This window comes from Caretta caretta, chromosome 1 (assembly GCF_965140235.1).
Source record: "Caretta caretta isolate rCarCar2 chromosome 1, rCarCar1.hap1, whole genome shotgun sequence".
Classification (NCBI taxonomy): Eukaryota; Metazoa; Chordata; order Testudines; family Cheloniidae; genus Caretta; species Caretta caretta.
Genome location: NC_134206.1, coordinates 297,350,078 through 297,370,892, shown reverse-complemented (window position 1 = coordinate 297,370,892; position 20,815 = coordinate 297,350,078). Strand labels below are relative to the sequence as shown.

Below are 20,815 nucleotides of genomic sequence, written 5' to 3'. Positions count from 1 at the left end.
GGCAGCTCCTGTGCTGTGGGGCGGGCTGGGCTTGGCTCTCCACTCTGGGAATTGCAACCTCTGTGGTTACAGTGCCACTCAGGTTTCCCCTGACTGGACCAAATTTGTGTGAGTGGAATTGTGACCCAGCTCATGGGTAGGGTCCTACCAAATTCACAGCCATGAAAAATGCATCACGGACCATGAAATCTGGTCTCATGTGCTTTTACCCTATACTACATATTTCACAGGGCAGACTAGTGTTTCTTAAATGGGGGGTTCTGACCCAAAAGGGAGTTGCATGGAGGTTGCAAGGTTATTTTAGGGGAGGTCACAGTACTGCCACCCTTACTTCTGCGCAGCCTTCAGAGCTGGGTGGCTGGAGAGCGGTGGCTGTTGGCCAGGTGCCAAGCTCTGAAGGCAGCGCCCCAGCAGCAGCAGCAGCGCAGAAGTAACTGGCAATGCCATGCTTGCTTCTGCACTGCTGCTGCCAGCTCTGCCTTTGGAGCGGGGCTCCCAGCCAGCAGCCACAGCTCTCCCGCTGCCCAGCTCTGAAGGCAGCATTACCCCCAGCAACAGAGCAGAAGTAGGAGTAGCAGTACCACAACCCCCCCACACACAGTAACCTTGCGACCCCTTCTCCCCCCACACACACTTCTTTTTGGTCAGAATCCCTAAAATTACAACATGAAATTTCATGATTTCAGCTATTTAATTATCAAATTTACAATTTTTAATCCTATGACCATGAAATTAACCAAAATGGACCATGAATTTTGGTAGGGCCCTACTCATGGGGTTGCAGTGCCACTCACTCAGATTTGGCCTACCTGGGCTCTCCTCGTTATGACTGTGGGGCCAAACCAGAGTGGCCCTGGGCCCCTGGAGGTTGCAGTGCCTGGAGCAGGGAGGTTAGCCCAGCCAGGGCCATGGGACAAGAGCTGCCACATGACCCTTTGAAACATTCAGGTGATCCAATTTTGGGTCCCAACCCACAGTTGAGAAACCCTCCACTGGAGCTTTTGGCAGCATAGTTATGTTGGCTTTGGGTGTGTTTATTTTCACACTCCTAGCCAACACAGCTGTGCTGGTAAAACTTTGTACTCACTTGCCACACACTGTCTCCATGTAGTCAAGTCCTTAGAATGACCACACTTCAAAGCCACCATAGCCAGAGTGACTGGATTAGCAGATGGGTTGTTGTAACTTGAGCTTTTGCACCCCTGCAGCATTTACTAGTTTCAGCATCAGCAGCACTGGACCTTCAGCACAATATCCTGACATAGTGGCCAGTTAGCTCAAGTTTAAAGCACTACTTAAGCCAGAGATTTGTGTGTGGACAGGAGTTGAGTTAGGAGCAAAACCTCAGTTCTGGCTTGAGCTAACAAGGCAGTGAAGACAAGCCCCATAATCTTTCTTTGGGGGGGGGGAGGACTTGGTCTTCAGTGGTACAGCACCTAGCACAACAGGACCTGGATTCTGACTTGGACCTCTGTTTGCTTCTCTAATAGACATAAGGAATACTTCTACCTAATGACAGGTTTCAGAGTAACAGCTGTGTTAGTCTGTATTCGCAAAAAGAAAAGGAGTACTTGTGGCACCTTAGAGACTAACCAATTTATTTGAGCATAAGCTTTCGTGAGCTATAGCTCACTTCAGCGGATGCATACTGTGGAAAGTGTAGAAGATCTTACTATATACACACAAAGCATGTGTGTATATATAGTAAGATCTTCTAAACTTTCCACAGTATGCATGGGATGAAGTGAGCTGTAGCTCAGGAAAGCTCATATCTAATGGGAATCTGATCAATTTCAGCATAGGCCACAATCTAGTTTAAAAAAAAAAAACCACCCCAGTCTTCAGTACAGTGGTAATGGTTGGAGGGTCGGCATGTATGTGGCTATGTTTGTTACACACACTTTTGGTTTATGGCTATGCGGGTCGCAATTAGCAACTACTTAGAAACTGGCCACCTTTGCTCTTACTTTCCCAAAGCAAGGCCTGAAACTGTAAGCACCCCATGGCCGTTGTCCTGGCTACCACTTTGAAAACAACCCGTAAACATCCACCTCAGGAAGGAAGAGCTGGTTGATGCTGTGTGGGCTGATCCTGTGCGGGCTGATCCCGTGCGGGCACAGGTTAACTTCTCTGCTGCCTGCGGCTGGGCTCACAACCAAGACCTTCCCTTCCCCCTCAGCCAGCGGTGGGATAAACCCTGGGCGCCTAGAAACACGTGCCCTGCGGCGGTCGGAGTCAGTGCTCGGGCTCTGGAAGCTGGGAGGCGTCTCTGCTTTGGCAGGGGTGGGAAGGGAGAAGGTGTCAAACTCTGGCTCTCTGGGCGTTGCACAGAAAGGGGAGGATGGGCTCGTCACTCCTTCCCCTTCTGCTGGCCTGTCTGTCAGGGCAACGAGAGCCCCGTCTCTCTCCCCCCCCGCCCTTGAGTGACGCTCGCGAGGAGGGTGGAGGTTGCAGCCCTGCCCGCACTTGGCTCTGTACGAGTCTAGCCTCCCTAGGCGGCCTCCCTGCCCCGCCCCGCCCCGGCCAGAGCTCGCTGCTGCGCGGCCGGGACTTCGCCGGCGGAGCTCGGGGCAGCTGCCGGGCAGGGCTCGGCGTCGCGCCAGACCCCGCTCCAGGGAAGGGAGCGAACTTGTGTGCGAGGCCGAGTCGGCACAAAGGAGGGAGGGGGGACAAAACTTGCGGGAGGATGACAGTGGAGAACCAGGACGTGCTGCTGGAAGTGGAGGAGGAGGAGGAGGAGGAAGAGGATGGGGAGGTTGGTAAGTAAGAGTTTGATCACGGCTGGCTGGGAGCGAGATGAAGAGCCGGCACCTTAGAAATAGAAGGGGGAGTCCTGGAGCTAAGTGCTGACACGTGGAGGGGGTCGCGGTGGAGGGGGTGTGATAGCCCCGACCCCACACCTCAGGAAGGGAGGAAGCGCCCCTACTTGGGATTAATTTTAGGAGAGTGGTTTCGACTCTCCTTCTGGGGAGGAGGAGGGGCGAGGATCGTACTGTGTGAGGGCTTCAATCGCACGTGGGGATTTTTGATTTCGCTTATTGAAACTCTCCGTTTGCCAGCCCTGCTGCGCACCTGAGAAAGTTTCTCTCGCAGCGAGCTCTTTCAGTTCACGTGGAAAGCTAAACCCCTGGGCGGTTCTTTTTGGCTCTGAACTGCTTGAAGAGCTGAGGCCAAAGAGATGCCTGAGGCTGGAGTTCATGTGCTTATATTTAGACGCCCACGTTTGAAAATGCGGCCCCGAGATTTTACTGGAATGAATGAAGCTGCCCCTGCAGTGAGCGTGTGAATGTGGGTGAGAGGCAGAAAGATACCTGGTTTACATGTGCAGTTGTGAGTGAATTGCAGTGTTTAGTTTTATGATCTGCTTTTGTTCTGCAAGTTTCAAGTGCAAGGTCTGGGACTTCTCCAGATAATGGTGAGATAGAAAATGCTGTGAATTTGTCAGCACAAGTGATGCATGTAGAAATGGGTTGTCTTCCACAGTTAGCCTGAAAATCTTTCCTCCTTTCATGTGAAAGACAATATTGAGCTACTTTAGTGTGCATAAATATATAGAAAATTTTACCCATAAACTGGCCTGTTTTTGAAGAGAAAAAGGAACTCAGTTTGATGGCACAGGGGAAGCACTTTGCAGTAACCATGAGGATGTAGCTAGGATCCCAGATCATAGAGCCTGTTTTGGAGGAAGGTGGGGGTGAGATTGGCCCAGTACCTTTAGATAATGAAAAGAATTCAGTTTCCACGACACACACAGGATCCCCTGAAGCTGATCTGGCCCATGCTATTGGCATACCTGTCCTGAGAAAGCAGATTGCTCACTTGCCTTGCCAGGCTTAAGTGCCTTAGGGGGGTGGGGAAGCAATGAGCAAAGCAGGGAGAAGACTGGCCCAACGGAGAATGACTTTTCACTGGAACATGTATACTCCCAATAGTTAAATGACTGGAGAATGTTATGTCCATTAGGATTATATACTAGTTTCTGTACCAACAGCAACTTCCCAGAGCCATTACTTCTGTATTTAATATTGGAGTGAATTCTGTCAGAGTATCTCCCTTCCAGACTACATACATAATGGACTAGATCTTCTGCTGGTGTAAACTGATGTGGTTTCATTCGCTTCCATGGCGATGCATTGATTTACACCAGCTGAGGATCTGGTCCTATGTTTTTGGATGATAATACCCATGGCATCCAGAAGCCTCTTGTTTCTACATAAGTTGATTTAAAAAAACAAAATGCAGCCTGCTGACATGTGTTATCTTTGTCAGTGGTACATGCCAATGGAAGAGATTGGGTATCAGATATTATCCTGGATTCATCAAAGGGAGAGTAAGTAGATTTCCATATGTTAAGTTTTAACATAAATAGGATTCCTGTTTACTAATATTCAAAAGCTAATGAGTAGTTCTAATGCCAATTAAACAGTGTTGATATTTTCAGAACATTGGGATTGAATTTTTGTATTTGTAGAAAATAGCAAAAATGAAGATACTAGCACTGTTTGATACTCATGAAGGCATAGTTGTCTGTAAACACTCACTCTTGTGAAGTGCCACTAAAACTAAAGCATGTTACTAGCTTCTTGGGGTTTATTATGAGTTCAGTACAAAACTGCACAGATTTTGGCCCTGATCCAAAGTTCATTGAAATCAGTGGGAATTTTTCCACTGACTTCAATGGACTTTGAATCCGGCCCTTAGGGAGTATGTGCATAATACTAAAGGGAAGAATGCAAAACTAGTTTTCCACTTGGTGTGACCCAAAGTAACACAGTTTTACTCCACTCCCCCCCATGAATGGGTGGATCAGCACTGGAATTTTATAATCACTTCATGACTTTTGCTTTCCATTCTGTCCCTCAGAGAACAACTCAATTGTTTTCTGTTCAGGGATGTATATCAGCTCTGGATCTGGGCTGGGTTCAGCTCCCAAAGCCAGCTATCATGGGTTACGTACTTGCAGGATACACCAGTTTGGAACAACAAAGATATTTTGGAAATTTAACTACAAAGTGGGCAGGGGTGATCTCATAAGTTGTTACACAGAGAAATTCCATCACAGAGTTCTGCTGAAACTGTTATGCAGTCTTGTAAAGTGCATGCTCTGTTAATACATGAATATTCAGGTCACATGTCTAAGGTTTTTTACAGGAACTGTAGAGCTACGAAAGCTTATGCTCAAATTTTATTTTCTAAGGTGCCATAAGGACTCCTTGTTTTTTATGGAGAGGATGTTTACCATGAAATATTTCAGAGTAACAGCCGTGTTAGTCTGTATTCGCAAAAAGAAAAAGAGTACTTGTGGCACCTTAGAGACTAACCAATTTATTTGAGCATAAGCTTTCGTGAGCTACAGCTCACTTCATTTGATGCATACTGTGGAAAGTGTAGAAGATCTTTTTATACACACAAAGCATGAAAAATATCTCCCCCCACCCCACTCTCCTGCTGGTAATAGCTTATCTAAAGTGACCACTCTCCTTACAATGTGTATGATAATCAAGGTGGGCCATTTCCAGCACAAATCCAGGATTTAACAAGAATGTCTGGGTGGGGGGTAGGAAAAAACAAGGGGAAATAGGTTACCTTGCATAATGACTTAGCCACTCCCAGTCTCTATTCAAGCCTAAGTTAATTGTATCCAATTTGCAAATGAATTCCAATTCAAAGTTTCTCGCTGGAGTCTGGATTTGAAGTTTTTTTTGTTGTAATATCGCAACTTTCATGTCTGTAATCGTGTGACCAGAGAGATTGAAGTGTTCTCCGACTGGTTTATGAATGTTATAATTCTTGACATCTGATTTGTGCCCATTTATTCTTTTACGCAGAGACTGTCCAGTTTGACCAATGTACATGGCAGAGGGGCATTGCTGGCATATATCACATTGGTGGATGTGCAGGTGAACGAGCCTCTGATAGTGTGGCTGATGTTATTAGGCCCTATGATGGTGTCCCCTGAATAGATATGTGGGCACAGTTGGCAACGGGCTTTGTTGCAAGGATAGGTTCCTGGGTTTGTGGTTCTGTTGTGCGGTATGTGGTTGCCGGTGAGTATTTGCTTCAGGTTGGGGGGCTGTCTGTAGGCAAGGACTGGCCTGTCTCCCAAGATTTGTGAGAGTGTTGGGTCATCCTTCAGGATAGGTTGTAGATCCTTAATAATGCGTTGGAGGGGTTTTAGTTGGGGGCTGAAGGTGACGGCTAGTGGCGTTCTGTTATTTTCTTTGTTAGGCCTGTCCTGTAGTAGGTGACTTCTGGGAACTCTTCTGGCTCTATCAGTCTGTTTCTTCACTTCTGCGGGTGGGTATTGTAGTTGTAAGTATGCTTGATAGAGATCTTGTAGGTGTTTGTCTCTGTCTGAGGGGTTGGAGCAAATGCGGTTGTATTGCAGAGCTTGGCTGTAGACGACGGATCGTGTGGTGTGGTCAGGGTGAAAGCTGGAGGCATGTAGGTAGGAATAGTGGTCAGTAGGTTTCCAGTATAGGGTGGTGTTTATGTGACCATTGTTTATTAGCCCTGTAGTGTCCAGGAAGTGGATCTCTTGTGTGGACTGGACCAGGCTGAGGTTGATGGTGCGATGGAAATTGTTGAAATCATGGTGGAATTCCTCAGGGGCTTCTTTTCCATGGGTCCAGATGATGAAGATGTCATCAATATAGCGCAAGTAGAGTAGGGGCTTTAGGGGATGAGAGCTGAGGAAGCGTTGTTCTAAGTCAGCCATAAAAACGTTGGCATACTGTGGGGCCATGCGGGTACCCATAGCAGTGTCGCTGATCTGAAGGTATACATTGTCCCCAAGGTGCCACAAGTACTCCTTTTCTTTTTGCAAATGTAAAATAGTTATGGGTAAGGACAAAGTCACAAAGTTCAGCCACCAGGTTAGCTGTGACATTATCGGGGATAATATAACTGCTAGTCAGAGAAGTTAGCAGTTCACATGTTTGCCTCCAGCTTTATCACACAAGTGTGCACGTGCATTTACCAAAAAAGCAGCCCCTGATATATATTAGTATTAAACGGGCCTTCTCTTGAAATTTGTAGTCATGCAATACTCCCATTGAGTCAGTGGGAGTTTTGGCTGAGTAAGGACTGCAGGGTCTAGCCCTCTGGTTGGGCTTATAGCAAGTTGGAAGGATATTTTTGCAGTGCATGGACATCTCTATATTTTAGAGGCAAATTGTTTTCAAAGGGAGAGTTATATTTGTGACATCGGTTTGTTTCTGAAGCTTCTAGATACTGGGCATAAGTGGTGGAATGGGAATTGAAGTGTGGTTACTGCAGGAGCTAAAATTCCAAAAACAATTTTCTCTCTAGAAACCATCTTGAATGATTTACTATGGACAGCTCTGCAAAATGTTGTGTTCTTTTGCTAGTGCCAGACCACATATTGCATCTAAATTGGTTTGTATGTATGTGTGGGGATTTCCTAAATTTCTCAGTGCTCTCCCTAGAGGAAATGTAAAAGGCAATTTTCACAAATGGAAGAGCCATTCAGCACAGCATCCTTGTCACTTGCCTGGGGTAGTTTGCTGCAGTCTCAGGCAGTTTGTTTTTAGTTTTGCTCTATTCTAGGTGTACTTGTGTGTGTTTGGCAATAAATAGGTCTTCTTCATGACAATGCCTTTTACTAGTCACTCATTAGCCCCTCTTTCTCTCCCTACTGATTTTCTTTTCTGAATTTTAGTTTGGGTATCCTTTCTCTGCAGATACACTCGATTCACTGTTCAGCCTGTCTGCCTGCCTCAATCTCATCAACTCCCAAATCTGCCATAACAACCTTAGGTTCGTCCTAGCCAAAACTGATATCCAATTGATAAGGAAAGCATTATTGGCCAAAACTCCAACATCTCATCTCCTGCCGACTCAAATCAAACAGTTGCCCCCTCTTTGAGAACCTAGGTTTATTAACTTGTACACTAACCTCTCATCTATCTGGTCTTGAAAATGTGCTGCTATGACCACTGAAACATCTTTTGCAGGATGCTACTTTGCACCGTTCATGTGATGTTAACTACAGGTGAACCAATCCGTATCTCTTTCTGCTAATGCCTGCCAGGTACTATACCTCTTCTTTTTTAAAAAAGATTTCATATTTGACCCAGTTGTTTGTCTGTCTTAAATTTTTCGTAGCTCTTAAGCCACTGTTTCTAGTTAGTTCTCCCTACCCCATCCTGAACAGTTCTTCCCAGATGTCCTTAATGGTGCTGCCTCTTAAATTCATCACCAATTTTCAGTGGCTTCCTCCCCATTTCTGAATCCAGCACATTTCTCTCCTTCAAGATCCCCTGTAGATCCTAACTTCTTTTTATGTTTTGTTCAGCATCCAGCACAGTGGAGCTCCTATCATAACTGACCATCTGGATGCTACTGTCGTACAAATACAGAAGAATAATTATAGTGATTCTTTACCTCATTACCTTTGCTTTTAATTCTGCTCTCCCCAGAGAGTGCACTAATTATTTTCTCAGACTACTCAATGCTTCCTATTTCCCACCCATTCTCCTTCTTCTTCTTTTGCTATTCAAAATCTCACAATACCCTACATAAGTAAGTACATTTAGAGCACAATAAATTGTTTTCTAAATAATTTACTTACATAAAATATTGTGTACATGCTATGATGTTCTGTAATGCACGCCACTACTTGGGCCTGAATGATACTGTAGAAAGATAAATCATATATGTATGTGCCAAATTCTCCAATCAGTAAAAGAATATGTCAATTGTCAGGAGATTTCCTGACCTACCAAACTATAACTAACTTTCTGCTATAGTTTACTGCAAGCCACACAGTTGGTGGAATATTTCAAATTGGTCTACTCTGCACTAGGTGCTGGTGCTGGTATTAGACTCAGTGACCTAATAATGCATCTGGTCTTTTAACAAAGTCAACATCATTTTCAGTTTTATTTTCATGTGGAGATATTTTCCCTCTGGGATTTACATATTGGATATGAATCCCTACAGTACAAAACATTGTCTGTTCTGCGCCACTCCTGTCACTTCTGTTATTCTTCAGTTTGTTTTTCTGTTTAGTAATCTAACTAAAAATTAATTAAGGTACATCTCAGCCTTCTTTTTGAAGCGCACTATAGGCTGAATGTCTGTTGCAGAATAATTGGAGATGGATCCGCAGGGCAATTTGGTTTGCTGTTCAGCCAAAACATATTAGGCTGAGCATATGCATAGAAGGGTTAGTATGCAACTTGCTCTGCTCTGCTATTTATTGCTGTACTAGGCTCATGCTGGAATACTAAATGAAGTGACTGGCTGGCACAAAGCAGTGACAACCACCAAAAAGAAATCAAATAGAAGAAAAATCCTTTTTTTTCACTGCAGCTACAGGAATTGCTTTCATACTTAATACTTTTTATATTGCAGCTTTGGTACTCTTTCAGTATTTGGGGGAGCAAGATTCTGGAGATAATGCCAGAACCATTCAGTATGACAATAGTTCTGTTGCTGTTTCCACAGGCAGTTTTTCTACAAACTTTGTCAAAAGATTGAGAGAAACTTGTTGACAGGGACTTAATCTGAAAAACACAAATTCTTAGGTTAGTTTTAGATTTAACTTGCATACTTTGCATTTATCTAGCATCTTTCATGTGAGAATCTCTCAGGTGGGTAAGTACTATCTCTGATCTGCAGATGGGGAAACTAAGGAAAAGAGAAATGAAGGTCTCACCCAGTGCCACATAGTAAAGTGGAAGAGGTGGATTTAGAATTCATGAGTTTCTGGTCCCCATGTTCACTGCCTCTCTAGCATATGAAGACGGACAAACAGTTGGATTTCATTTTTTTAAAATATATTTGTGTTAAGTGGAATTTCTTGCCCATACACAGACAAATATGGTGGGAATTCAGAAATTTTGGAGTGCAGTTTTTATTTATTATTGTAATAGTGTAGTACCTAGGAGCCCTAGTCATCAACTAGGAGGACCCTGTTGTGCTAGGCACTGTACAAACACAGAACAATGATCATCCCTGTAAATATCCCTGTAAATTGTTAATTATTGCTCATGTTCTCTGCCTGCTTCTCCTTCTACACATCTTAGACTTTGGTTTACATGCATCGCTTCTTCCCCTCTTCCTTCTACTGTCTTACTCTGTCCCCATTTTACTTTCACTTACTACACAGCATCCCAGCAACAAAATAGAATAGAATGTGATCATGCCTGAACTCCCACACATGAATGCTACCTCACTTTTTTTTAAATAGTTTTTATTTTCCCACAAATCTTCTAAAACACATGTAGATGGGAATATACATTTGTAACTAGAACATAAATATTGTTTTGCAGTAACTGTAATTTACAATCTCTGGAGGATGTCGGAACATTTAAGAAACAAAAAGGAATCTAGAGTCTGGCAAACTTTAGGAATTTGCAAGACCTTCTTTCTGAATGACAAAGCCTTTCCACCTTTCCAGCAGAATGACCTCCCCTCTGTTGTAAATACCACCAACACCCCTCTATCTGCAAAAAAAACCAAGAAAAACAAACTAAACAAATCCAAAAATCGCCAAACAAAAAATAATCCCTACCCTAAATAGAGTATATTCTATGAAATCCATTAAGGACTTCACTATTCCCAGCCTATGTCTCATGGAAGGCCCTCGGATATTATGGAAAGGGACAGCGGAATAAAACCTTAGGATGAATAACAGGGGTTAGTAGCCATGAAATAGTTAACCCAGTTAATACAAGGCTTTATGTTATACGTTTAATGTTATAGAGAAGAAAAGGGGCTGGACCCTACAAGTGAATGCTTCCAAGGGACTCGGGGACTGCAGTGCACCTTGTGAGAACCATTGAGTCTATGATGGATTTGGAATGCTTGTCTGATCTTGGCAGTGTTTTAATATTAGTCACTCAAATATATGTCAGTAATTAGATGCTATTAGTCCTAGTTTCATGGAGCGTTGGTCCTCTGGGAAAACACTACTACGAGATAGTAAAATGTTGAGTGAGATTCTTTAAGATTCTCCAACTTAAATAAGTGAAAGCGTGGGAAGGATTTTGGCAGTTCTGTACCCTCTTTAGTGTACTGATCAGTACCAGGGGTTTAAAGAATTTGTATTCTATAAAAATCTATTGAAATAAAAAAACCTTTCACATATTCATAGATGTTAAGGCCAGAAAGGGACCATTATAATCATCTAGTCCGATCACCTGAATGACATATGCCATAGAATTTCACCAGGCAACTTCTACATCTAGCCCATATCTTTCTTTGATCTATAGCATATCTCAAGTCTTAATTTAAAGACTTTAAGTGATGGAAAATCCACCATTTCTCTAGATAAATTATTTCAATTGTAACCCTCATTGTTAAACATTTACACCACATTTCCAGTCTGACTTTGTCTAGCTTCAGCTTCCAATAATTGAATCTTGTTGTTTGACTGCCAGATCAGAGCCCTCTATTAAATATCATCTCTTCATGTACACTTACAGACAATGATGAGTCATCTCTTAACCATCTCTTGGAAAAATTCATTAGATCAAGTTTCTTAAGTTTTTCCCACTCTTAAGAGAGATGTTCCGGACCTCAAAATCATTCTTGTAGCTCTTTTCTGAACTTTCTCCTATTCATTGACATCCTTTTTGAAGTACGGACACCAAAACTGAATACTGGATTCCAGTAATAGTCTTAAAATAACACCACCTTAAATATCGAAGAATAGCGTTTGTTCTCTTAGCCACTATGTCGGAGCTCATGGTCAGCTGATATACACCATAACCCCCTAAGCCCTGGCTCTCCAAATTACACTCCCTGATCTTGTAAGTGAAGTTATTTTACTGGGTCCTGTGTATATCACTTTGTATTCAGCAGTATTAAAATGCATGCTGTTCAAATGAGTCCATGCAATCCAGATCACTCTTTAGAACTGATCTGTCATTTACCATTTAACTAGTTTGTGTTATTTGCTAACTCTACCAGCAATTATTTTATGTTTTCTTATGTGCCTGTGATATTTATTAAATATGTATATCACAATGGCTTCCTTAAAAGTTTAACTTATTTAACACAATCCACGAGGGTTTTTTTAAAGACAAAACATCTCTCAGAATTTGCTGCTGAATATGCCAGAGGTGGTAGAGTTTTTTCTGTCATTATTATTCACAAAAAAAAGTTTCCAGTTTCACTATTTGCCCCAAGCACCTAACTGGCTAAAACTAAGGTGGCCAGATAGCAAATGTGAAAAGTTGGGACAGAAGATGGGGAATAATAGGTGTCTATATGAGAAAAAGCCCTGATTATCAGGACTGTCCCTATAAAATCGGGACATCTGGTCATCCTAGCTAAAACAGAACTGAAGTAAAATAACCAAGCTTTTCTCAGCTCTGATTCATAAAGAAAACTTACCATAATAGGCAGTTAAAAACAACCAGGCCTGTTTAATACAATATATCATGTCTGAGGTGCAAAGCTATACAACCATTGGCCAAATATTCCATAATGATTCAATTATGGAAATTAACATCAAAGAACTTATGCTGTGTATTGATACACTAGCATTAGCTATTTTGCAACTAAAGCATTGTATCAAAACCCATGTAGAAAGTCCAGATTTCAGAAGACTGTTAACAAGGATAAAATTCCTAACTCCAAAAAGGCCACCTCAAAGGACCTGATCTCCATATAGTATAACAGTGTTTCTAAACCAGTGGGTCATGAACCAGAAGGGGATGGGAAAAGGCAATCAAGGGGGTTGCGAGGTATTGGAAATTTTAGTACAATCGGAAACAAAGAAAAACTAACTCCCCCGCTCCCTGCACCCTCTTGCCTCTGAAAGTCTAGTAGTCTCTGTCAACCTCTTGCAAAAACATACAGAAATTATACAGACCTATCATTGATACTCTTTAGTATCTTTTATAGTAAATATAAGGGCTGTGAATTTTTTTCACTTTGAATAAGGGGTCACCAACGTCAAAATGTTAAGAAACATAGGTATAACAAATTGTTACTGAGGTATCTAGAATATAAGAATACCTTTATAGAAAAATGAGGAAAGGATCTGAAATAAATCACCCTGGAGTATTGTGTCCAGTTTTGGGAGCCACATTTCAGGAAAGATGCAACAAAAATGGTTAAAGGTCTAGAAAATCTTTATGAGAGAAGATTGGGAAAAAAATAGGGTTTGTTTAGTCTGGAGAAGAGACATAACAGTTTTCAAGTACATAAAATGTTGATACACGGAGGAGGGAGAAAAATTGTTCTCCTTAACCTCTGAGGCCAGGACAAGAAGCAATGGGCTTGGGTTGCAGTAAGGACAGTTTAGGTTGGACATTAGGAAAAACTTCCCAGCTGTCAGGGTGGTTAAGCACTGGAATAAATTGCCTACAGAGGTTGTGGAATCTCCATCGTTGGAGATTTTTAAGAGCAGGTGTAAAGGCTCATTTCCCCACTCTGCCACTTCGAGTGCAGAAGGTGGGGGCCCGCAAGGATTCTAAAAATTAATACTGGCCACTCCAGGCTTGTACTAAACTCCCAAGGTTACAGCTTTTCTCTGACCTTGGATGGGTAGATGTTGCCACCACCCAAGTGCAAAACCCCTTTGAGGACCCAGGAAGGCGCACTTGGGAATCCTTCCTGTGGGGTACCCTCAAGCCCTTTCATCACCTCCCTGCCGCTTCTCCCCCAGGGGAGAGCTGAGAAAGAAAACAAAGGAAATCAGCTGTTGCTACCAGCTAATTAAACAACATGTGCACAAACCTCTTAGGACACACAAATCCAATCCTGTTTTTAAAAAAGGTAAATTTTATTAAAAATAAAGAGAGAAAATACATCTGGAAACTCAGGCTACTGCTAGATTTTAAAAAAAACAAAAAAACACTTACAAGGATTAAGCATCAAGAATAACATTCTTGAGGTCCAGCTTAAAGGTTACAAGCAAAACAAAAGCATTTGGGGTTAGCCCAGAAGAATCCACAAGCCATAAAAAGAGAAACCTAATCACATCTTCCTAGACATTTCCTGATCTACTTACCTATCTGGGATTTCAAATGAGTAGTTTCTAGATATGATACCGATGATTTTTCAAACCTGGCCCCAAGTTTCTCACGGCATAGTTGTTCTGTGTCCCTACCCCCTTCATTTATCACAGAAGGTTAGATAAACACCTGTCAGAGAGGGTCGAGATAATACTTAGTCCTGCCAAGAGTGCAGGAGACTGGACTAGATGACCTCCCGAGGTCCCCTCCAGTTTTATGATTGGGGAAAATATCTGGAGGAAGGACTCATCTAGTTATGTAACCATTAAGAAAAATTATTAGCCTTTATGAATGGTACCTTATTTCATATAAAATGTATTTAAAGAGTTATTAATAGAGCTGGGCAAAACTTGACTGTAACTTGGCCGCTGCTTTCTGAGTGCTCTCTTGTGCCCAAAGGTCACTCTGCAGCATCCTGCCTCTGTTTTCCCCCCTTCACAGCCCTTTTAGAATGGCATAATGGCTTCCCTCTGGGTTAATACCACCCCTGCCTGGTACTGGTTTAATAACAGTAACAGTTCAAAACAATCCTCAGTTTCCCAAAATAACCACAATATATGAACATGTGTTCTTGTTTAGCTCTGGCATCTTATACCATAACCGGAGTTCTTTTCTGTCTCACTCTGTTCTCTCAGCCAGCCTTCCCAGCACTTCCTAACTAGAGCTCAGCTTTCCAGCTCTGGCCTCCCAGTGCAAAGCCAGGCAGAGTTTCCCCCAGGAGCCTCCCACTCACTGGACTCCAAACTCTCCTGATGTCAGGGTCTTTCCTGTAGGAGCCTCTCATCTCCTGAAAAAAGAAAAGGAGTACTTGGGGCACCTTAGAGACTAACAAATTTATTTGAGCATAACCTTTCGTGAGCTACAGCTCACTTCATCGGATGCATCCCATGAAGTGAGCTGTAGCTCACGAAAGGTTATGCTCAAATAAATTTGTTAGTCTCTAAAGTGCCACAAGTACTCTTTTCTTTTTGCGGATACAGACTAACATGGCTGCTACTCTGAAACCTGTCATCTCCTGAACTTCCTCCCACTTCTCTTTATCACTAAGTCACTTGATCTTTCCCAGTAGTGCCTCATTAGTTATCAGAGTTGGCTAGCCACAGGCCCTCCAGCCTTTTAAGAGGCAAGCCACTCTGTTACATAGACAAATGGTTTTTCATAAAAAAATGCATTTTTCAGAGCCAAAAACTTTTGGCCAAATTTGGATTGAATTTGTCTAATAGTTTTGGTTGGGAGGAGAGAGGGAGTTGAAACTAAATGTTTCAATTTTTTTAATCAAACCAATATTTTTATTTCAAATTTAGCCTATTTTAAAAAAACCCACAAAGGGTGAAAAACAGCCAAATCAAAACCAGTCTCCCTCCCCCCCCTCCCCCGCCAATTGATTTGGTTTGAATCGAACTGGATTTTCTTTTGGATTTTTCGATTTGGTTCTTGAACCAAAATACCCCATTATTTGCTGAGCTCTAGTCATAAGTACTGAAAAGGATGTGGAAGAATAGGGACCTTCCTGCATTATGATGGGAACGCCTTATGGCAATAGTCTTTTGGAGGAAAATAACAAATAGAACTTTCAAGACATCTGAAGTTCGGCTACCCACAGAATCCAAAGTGGCTCTATTACTTTAGAGATTATTGATTTGAGGAAGGACCCACTGATAAGACAATTACCTGATGTGAGATTAGCTTGTTTTTGGACAAGGACAGATCCCCTAACATCAGTGACGTGGAGAAATAAAGTACGGGAAGCCCATTTAATAGAAAAATGACAGCCTTATATCAGGATCAAGTAGATTTTATAATGTGTGGTGACCATTTTTGGAATTTGAACAAAATCTATGCACAGATTATGATAAGAGGTTGACCAAACACCAATGGATCTTTTAAAAGCAACAGATACAAGTTATGAAGAAGGTTTATTAATATAGGCATGGAAAGGTCAGGTATGTTAATGACAAAATAATTTTTTTCTTTTTAAGGACACCATTCTTGTTAAAGTACATCGTACATCTTAAAGTACATCCTTTAAACCACTTCATCCTAACATTTCTTGGCACCCAGGCCTTGTAATTTCATAGAAAATGATGTATTGGATGCTGTGGATTCAAATGGTCTGGTTTGCAACTACAGATGTGCCAAACCCCAGAGGGTAACTAACCCCAACCCTGAGGTTTCTAATACCACATTTTAAAAAACAAGAACTAACCATTGAGCTGTGTGTAAGAGCATTTGCCAACAGCAAATGCAACTGGCCTTGCACTGATTTCCCATTTTTCCTCTTTGCACAGACAGCTGGAAGAATTTTATTTGGTTGTTTGGATTTGGCAGTTTGAGATGACTTACTCTGTATTCAATAAAAAGAAAAGGAGGACTTGTGGCACCTTAGAGACTAACAAATTTATTAGAGCATAAGCTTTCGTGAGAGTGCGCTGTAGCTCACGAAAGCTTATGCTCTAATAAATTTGTTAGTCTTTAAGGTGCCACAAGTACTCCTTTTCTTTTTACGGATACAGACGAACACGGCTGCTACTCTGAAACCTGTCTGTATTCAATGGGAGAGAAGACGGGGGGAGAGAGGAGGAGCACCATGAAACAAGCCTGGCCTAGCAGGAGCAGGTCAGGAAAAGGGTTGTCTGTTCCACTGTGAAATAGTTAAATGTACGCTAGAGAAACTAAGCATGCTGTACTTGATATAAGAAAAAACATTTTCTAAACAGTGTAGAAGACATTAAGACTAAGACTATAAAGACTCTGCAGGTGTTTGTTTTAACAAGACATGAATTTAATAGCATGTGAACATAACTAGGAAGCATGGAGGGTTTGTTTGTTGTTTTTATATTGAGAGTGCAAGAGTCAGAAGAGAAGAATTGTGGGAGGCTCAGTGCAATTGCTGAGCTTTGTAACCTAAAGTAATGAAAAACAGAACTTCATTTTCTGTGCTGTAGTCATTGCTTCAGTATGTGTCTTTGGCATCGTCCTTTGTAACAACTATGAAATGTTGGTCTACAGTTTTTGTACTATTAAACAGATTCTTGACCCACAAGCATTTAATCGACCTAAAATAAGAAACAGTTCTTATGGTAATGCCCCTGAGATCACTTGTACCTACAGTCGTATTCTGCCAGGTTTGGTATCCAAATTCAGCATGCAGCCGCGTAGAACTGAAAGAACTTGTCTCAGTGAATGTTGTGTGTGACAATCAGTATTCTGATCTGTTGATAGAACTAATATACATATGAGGTCACTGTTAAGGTTTTGCATTAGAGTGCAAGTTTGATGGAGCTGGGGTTCGTGTTGCTTTTGGGTGTCTGTTGGAGATGGAAATGACACACTGGAGTGTTTTATTGACAGAGTTGTAAGCCTTATGAAGGCAGAAAGGAGTCTGTTCTCCCAGCTTTTTATGGTCGTACTTTTAAAGATTGTGTGGGTGGGTTGTGTCCTCCTGCAAACATAAGTCACTAAATATAGTTTTTGTTTGCCAGTTAATATAAGGGCTTGTCTAAACAGCAGGGTAATGGACCCTGCTGGAGGTGATTTCTAAAGCACACGGACATGTTGCGCATTAATTGGTTTGTGTAGACCCTGCTGATGCGCACTAAAGGTTCCCTAGTGAGCTTTAACATAATGCTGTTTCAAACAGTACTATGTTAAAGTGTGCTAGGGAACCTTTAGTGTGCACCGGCAGGGTCTGTATGGGTCAATTAATGTGCAATGTTATGGGCCTGGTTAGAAATCACATCCTTGCAGTGTGCAGTGCTTCTCCGTGTAGACAAGTCCTAGGTAAAACAAATATTTGCCTATAGAATCCTTCATTGGGTTCATGCTTTAACTCAAGAATCTCTCATTTCCATGACAGGTTTCAGAGTAACAGCCGTGTTAGTCTGTATTCGCAAAAAGAAAAGGAGTACTTGTGGCACCTTAGAGACTAACCAATTTATTTGAGCATGAGCTTTCGTGAGCTACAGCTCACTTCATCGGATGCATACCGTGGAAACTGCAGCAGACTTTATATATATACAGAGAATATGAAATAATACCTCCTCCCACCCCAGTGTGGTGGGAGGAGGTATTATTTCATATTCTCTGTATATATATAAAGTCTGCTGCAGTTTCCACGGTATGCATCCGATGAAGTGAGCTGTAGCTCACGAAAGCTCATGCTCAAATAAATTGGTTAGTCTCTAAGGTGCCACAAGTACTCCTTTTCTTTTTGTCTCATTTCCATGTGATTCTGCTCCAGTCCAGGATAGGTATATTGGCATTTTCTTGGAGAATTATATGAACTGAAATACATTTCCGCTTGCTAACATAGTAGAGCTGTGCTTTCTTTCAGTGCTGAGCACTACACAGCTGGTGGAGAGAACAATGTGCCTCTCTGCTCCCCTTGTGGCGTTCAGGAGTGAAATCTTGGCCTCACTCAAGTCAATTACAAAACTCCCATTAACATCAGTAACGCTAGGATTTCATTCCAGGGCTCATGGAACAGTCCCTACTCCGCAGAATCCAAGGTAATAGCAGAAATGGTGCTGTAGAGGAAGCTGCCCTCCTCCCTATTCTGTAGATGGAGTACCGCCCACATGTGGATCAGGAACTATGATTGTATCCCTTGTCTGTACCTACAGCAATACTGTGTCCAACAGTGGAGAACGCAGCTTGTGTAATGTTTCTCCTTTATAATGCTTTCAGTTCTAAACCTTATTGATATAAATGTCCTATTTGCTCCACTAAAGTCTTTTTGCAGCAATTAAACTATTAAAGTGCATAATACTATTTAATCAGAAGGGGGTCATGAAAAGGCCAGAGGCTAGTGGTTTTGTCTGCAGTAGTAGATCTATTAGTTAAGTTTGCGTGTCATGTTTGTACAGGGGTAAAATTCAAACCAGTTAAACTGGCCTTTTATCAGGAAAATCTAGGAAGACTAAATGGTTTAGAGAGACACGCTTATGCTGTGTGTTCATATCTTTAGTTATTACACATCCAGATTGGGAAATTAACAAAAATGTATTAAAGCGTAAATTGACAATTTTAAACGGTGTAGTTACAAGTGTGCTGAAGCATAAATGTTCTTTAATTGATTTCATGCCTCATGTGGTTGAAATTGCAGCTCACTTTCAAAATATTGTAAGAAGGCTGAATAAGAACAAACCCCTCCATTTAGCATTTACATTAAATACTTTCCATCTAAACCATTAATTACTATTCTATTTTTTTTTTTTTAAATAACTGAAAAGCCAAGGTTTGTAGTGACTGCCACCAGTTGTGGGGTATGTTTTTCTTTTACACTTTCTGTTCCTTTCAATTTTGTGTGGAGAGATTTTCTCCCTTTGCCATGTTAATCTGGTCAATCAAGTTCTTCAGGATTTTTTTAAAATGTAGTTCACCATGGGACATTAAATATTTACATAATACAGCACTTAATTCAGAACAAACTCCCAATCCGCCATTCACATACTCCTAAGCACTTGGGTGTTTTGTTGTTCCCAAGAGTGTTCACGGAATGCAAAAGTATTGCAAATGCTAATGTGGATAAAGAGCAGCAGCAGAAGTGCTGTCACAGCTCTCTTTAGATGGCACAAATAATTACACATAGTGAATGAATTCATAAAAGTGGCAACTTGCTCATGGGTAATTCATGGGCCAAGAATGACTCTTGCCCCTTGTAATAGTTACATCATCTAGTCAGGGAACAGAAACAATACCATGTGACTTAGGGGATACCGCAGTGTGCATAGTGAATACAGGTACTTCTAGCGAGCTAATTACAGTCATGTTTGTAATACAAAATAAAAATCACTTGTTATGTCTGTGGATAATTCCAGAATAAGAAGACTATAGTCATAGCATAAATTATTTGCAAGAAATATGAATTGCTCTAGGTTTACTTGTGAAGATGGGGGATAATGACATTTAACCAAGCAATCAAAACAGTTAGAGTGCTGTAATATTCCTAGAGTTTTACTAGTTTATTAACATGATAGGACTAAAATTATGATCTGTTTCTGTGTCTCTCTGTGGCTTTTTAAGTGGAATAATTGGCAGAATTCTTAAAGGTGTGTGTGAATAAGGATCAGGTCAAAGAATAAATCTAACTGAGGGTCTGATTCCCCAAACCTTAGTCATACGAATAGTCCCATTGACATCAAAAGGAATAGGACTGCTCATGTGAGTAAGGACTACTTGTTACCAGGTTTGCAGAACCAATCCCTTAAAAAAGATACTCTCTTCATCCCTCACTCTCACAGATCTTGGGAGACAGACCAGTCCTCGCTTACAGATAGCCCCCCAACCTGAAGCAAATACTCTCCAGCAACCACACAACAAAAACAAAAAGAAAAGGAGTACTAGTGGCACCTTAGAGACTAACCAATTTATTTGAGCATAAGCTTTCGTGAGCTACAGCTCACTTCATCGGATGCATTCAGTGGAAAATACAGTGAGGAGATTTATATACACAGAGAACATGAAAAAATGAGTGTTATCATACACACTGTAAGGAGAGTGATCACTTAAGATGAGCTATTACCAGCGGGGGGGAGGGGGGAAGAAAACTTTTTGTAGTGATAATCAAGTGATATAATGATATATGGGATAGCTCAGTTTAGCATTGGCCTGCTAAACCCAGGGTTGTGAGTTCAATCCTTGAGGGGGCTGGTTAGGGATCTGGGGCAAAAATTGGGGGATTGGTCCTGCTTTGAGCAAGGGGGTTGGACTAGATGACCTCCTGAGGTCCCTTCCAACCCTGATATTCTATGATTCTAAGGTGGGCCATTTCCAGCAGTTAACAGGAACCTCTGAGGAACGGTGGGGGTGCGGGTGGGGAA

General features: G+C 41.8%; 1 protein-coding gene across 3 annotated transcripts in view; it reads left to right on the top strand.

Annotated features, from left to right (window-relative positions):
* The first annotated feature begins 2,531 nt into the window (after positions 1-2,531).
* Positions 2,532-20,815, top strand: part of ANO6 (anoctamin 6) — a 130,229-nt gene continuing 111,945 nt past the window's right edge. For 2 of the 3 annotated variants that reach the window (XM_075124392.1, XM_075124391.1), the window contains exon 1: positions 2,532-2,759. In XM_075124392.1, coding sequence (XP_074980493.1) covers positions 2,687-2,759 — 73 coding nt within the window. In that variant the 5' untranslated portion in view covers positions 2,532-2,686. The remainder of the gene's footprint in view (positions 2,760-20,815) is intronic. The other variant, XM_048835989.2, reaches the window with a different exon arrangement.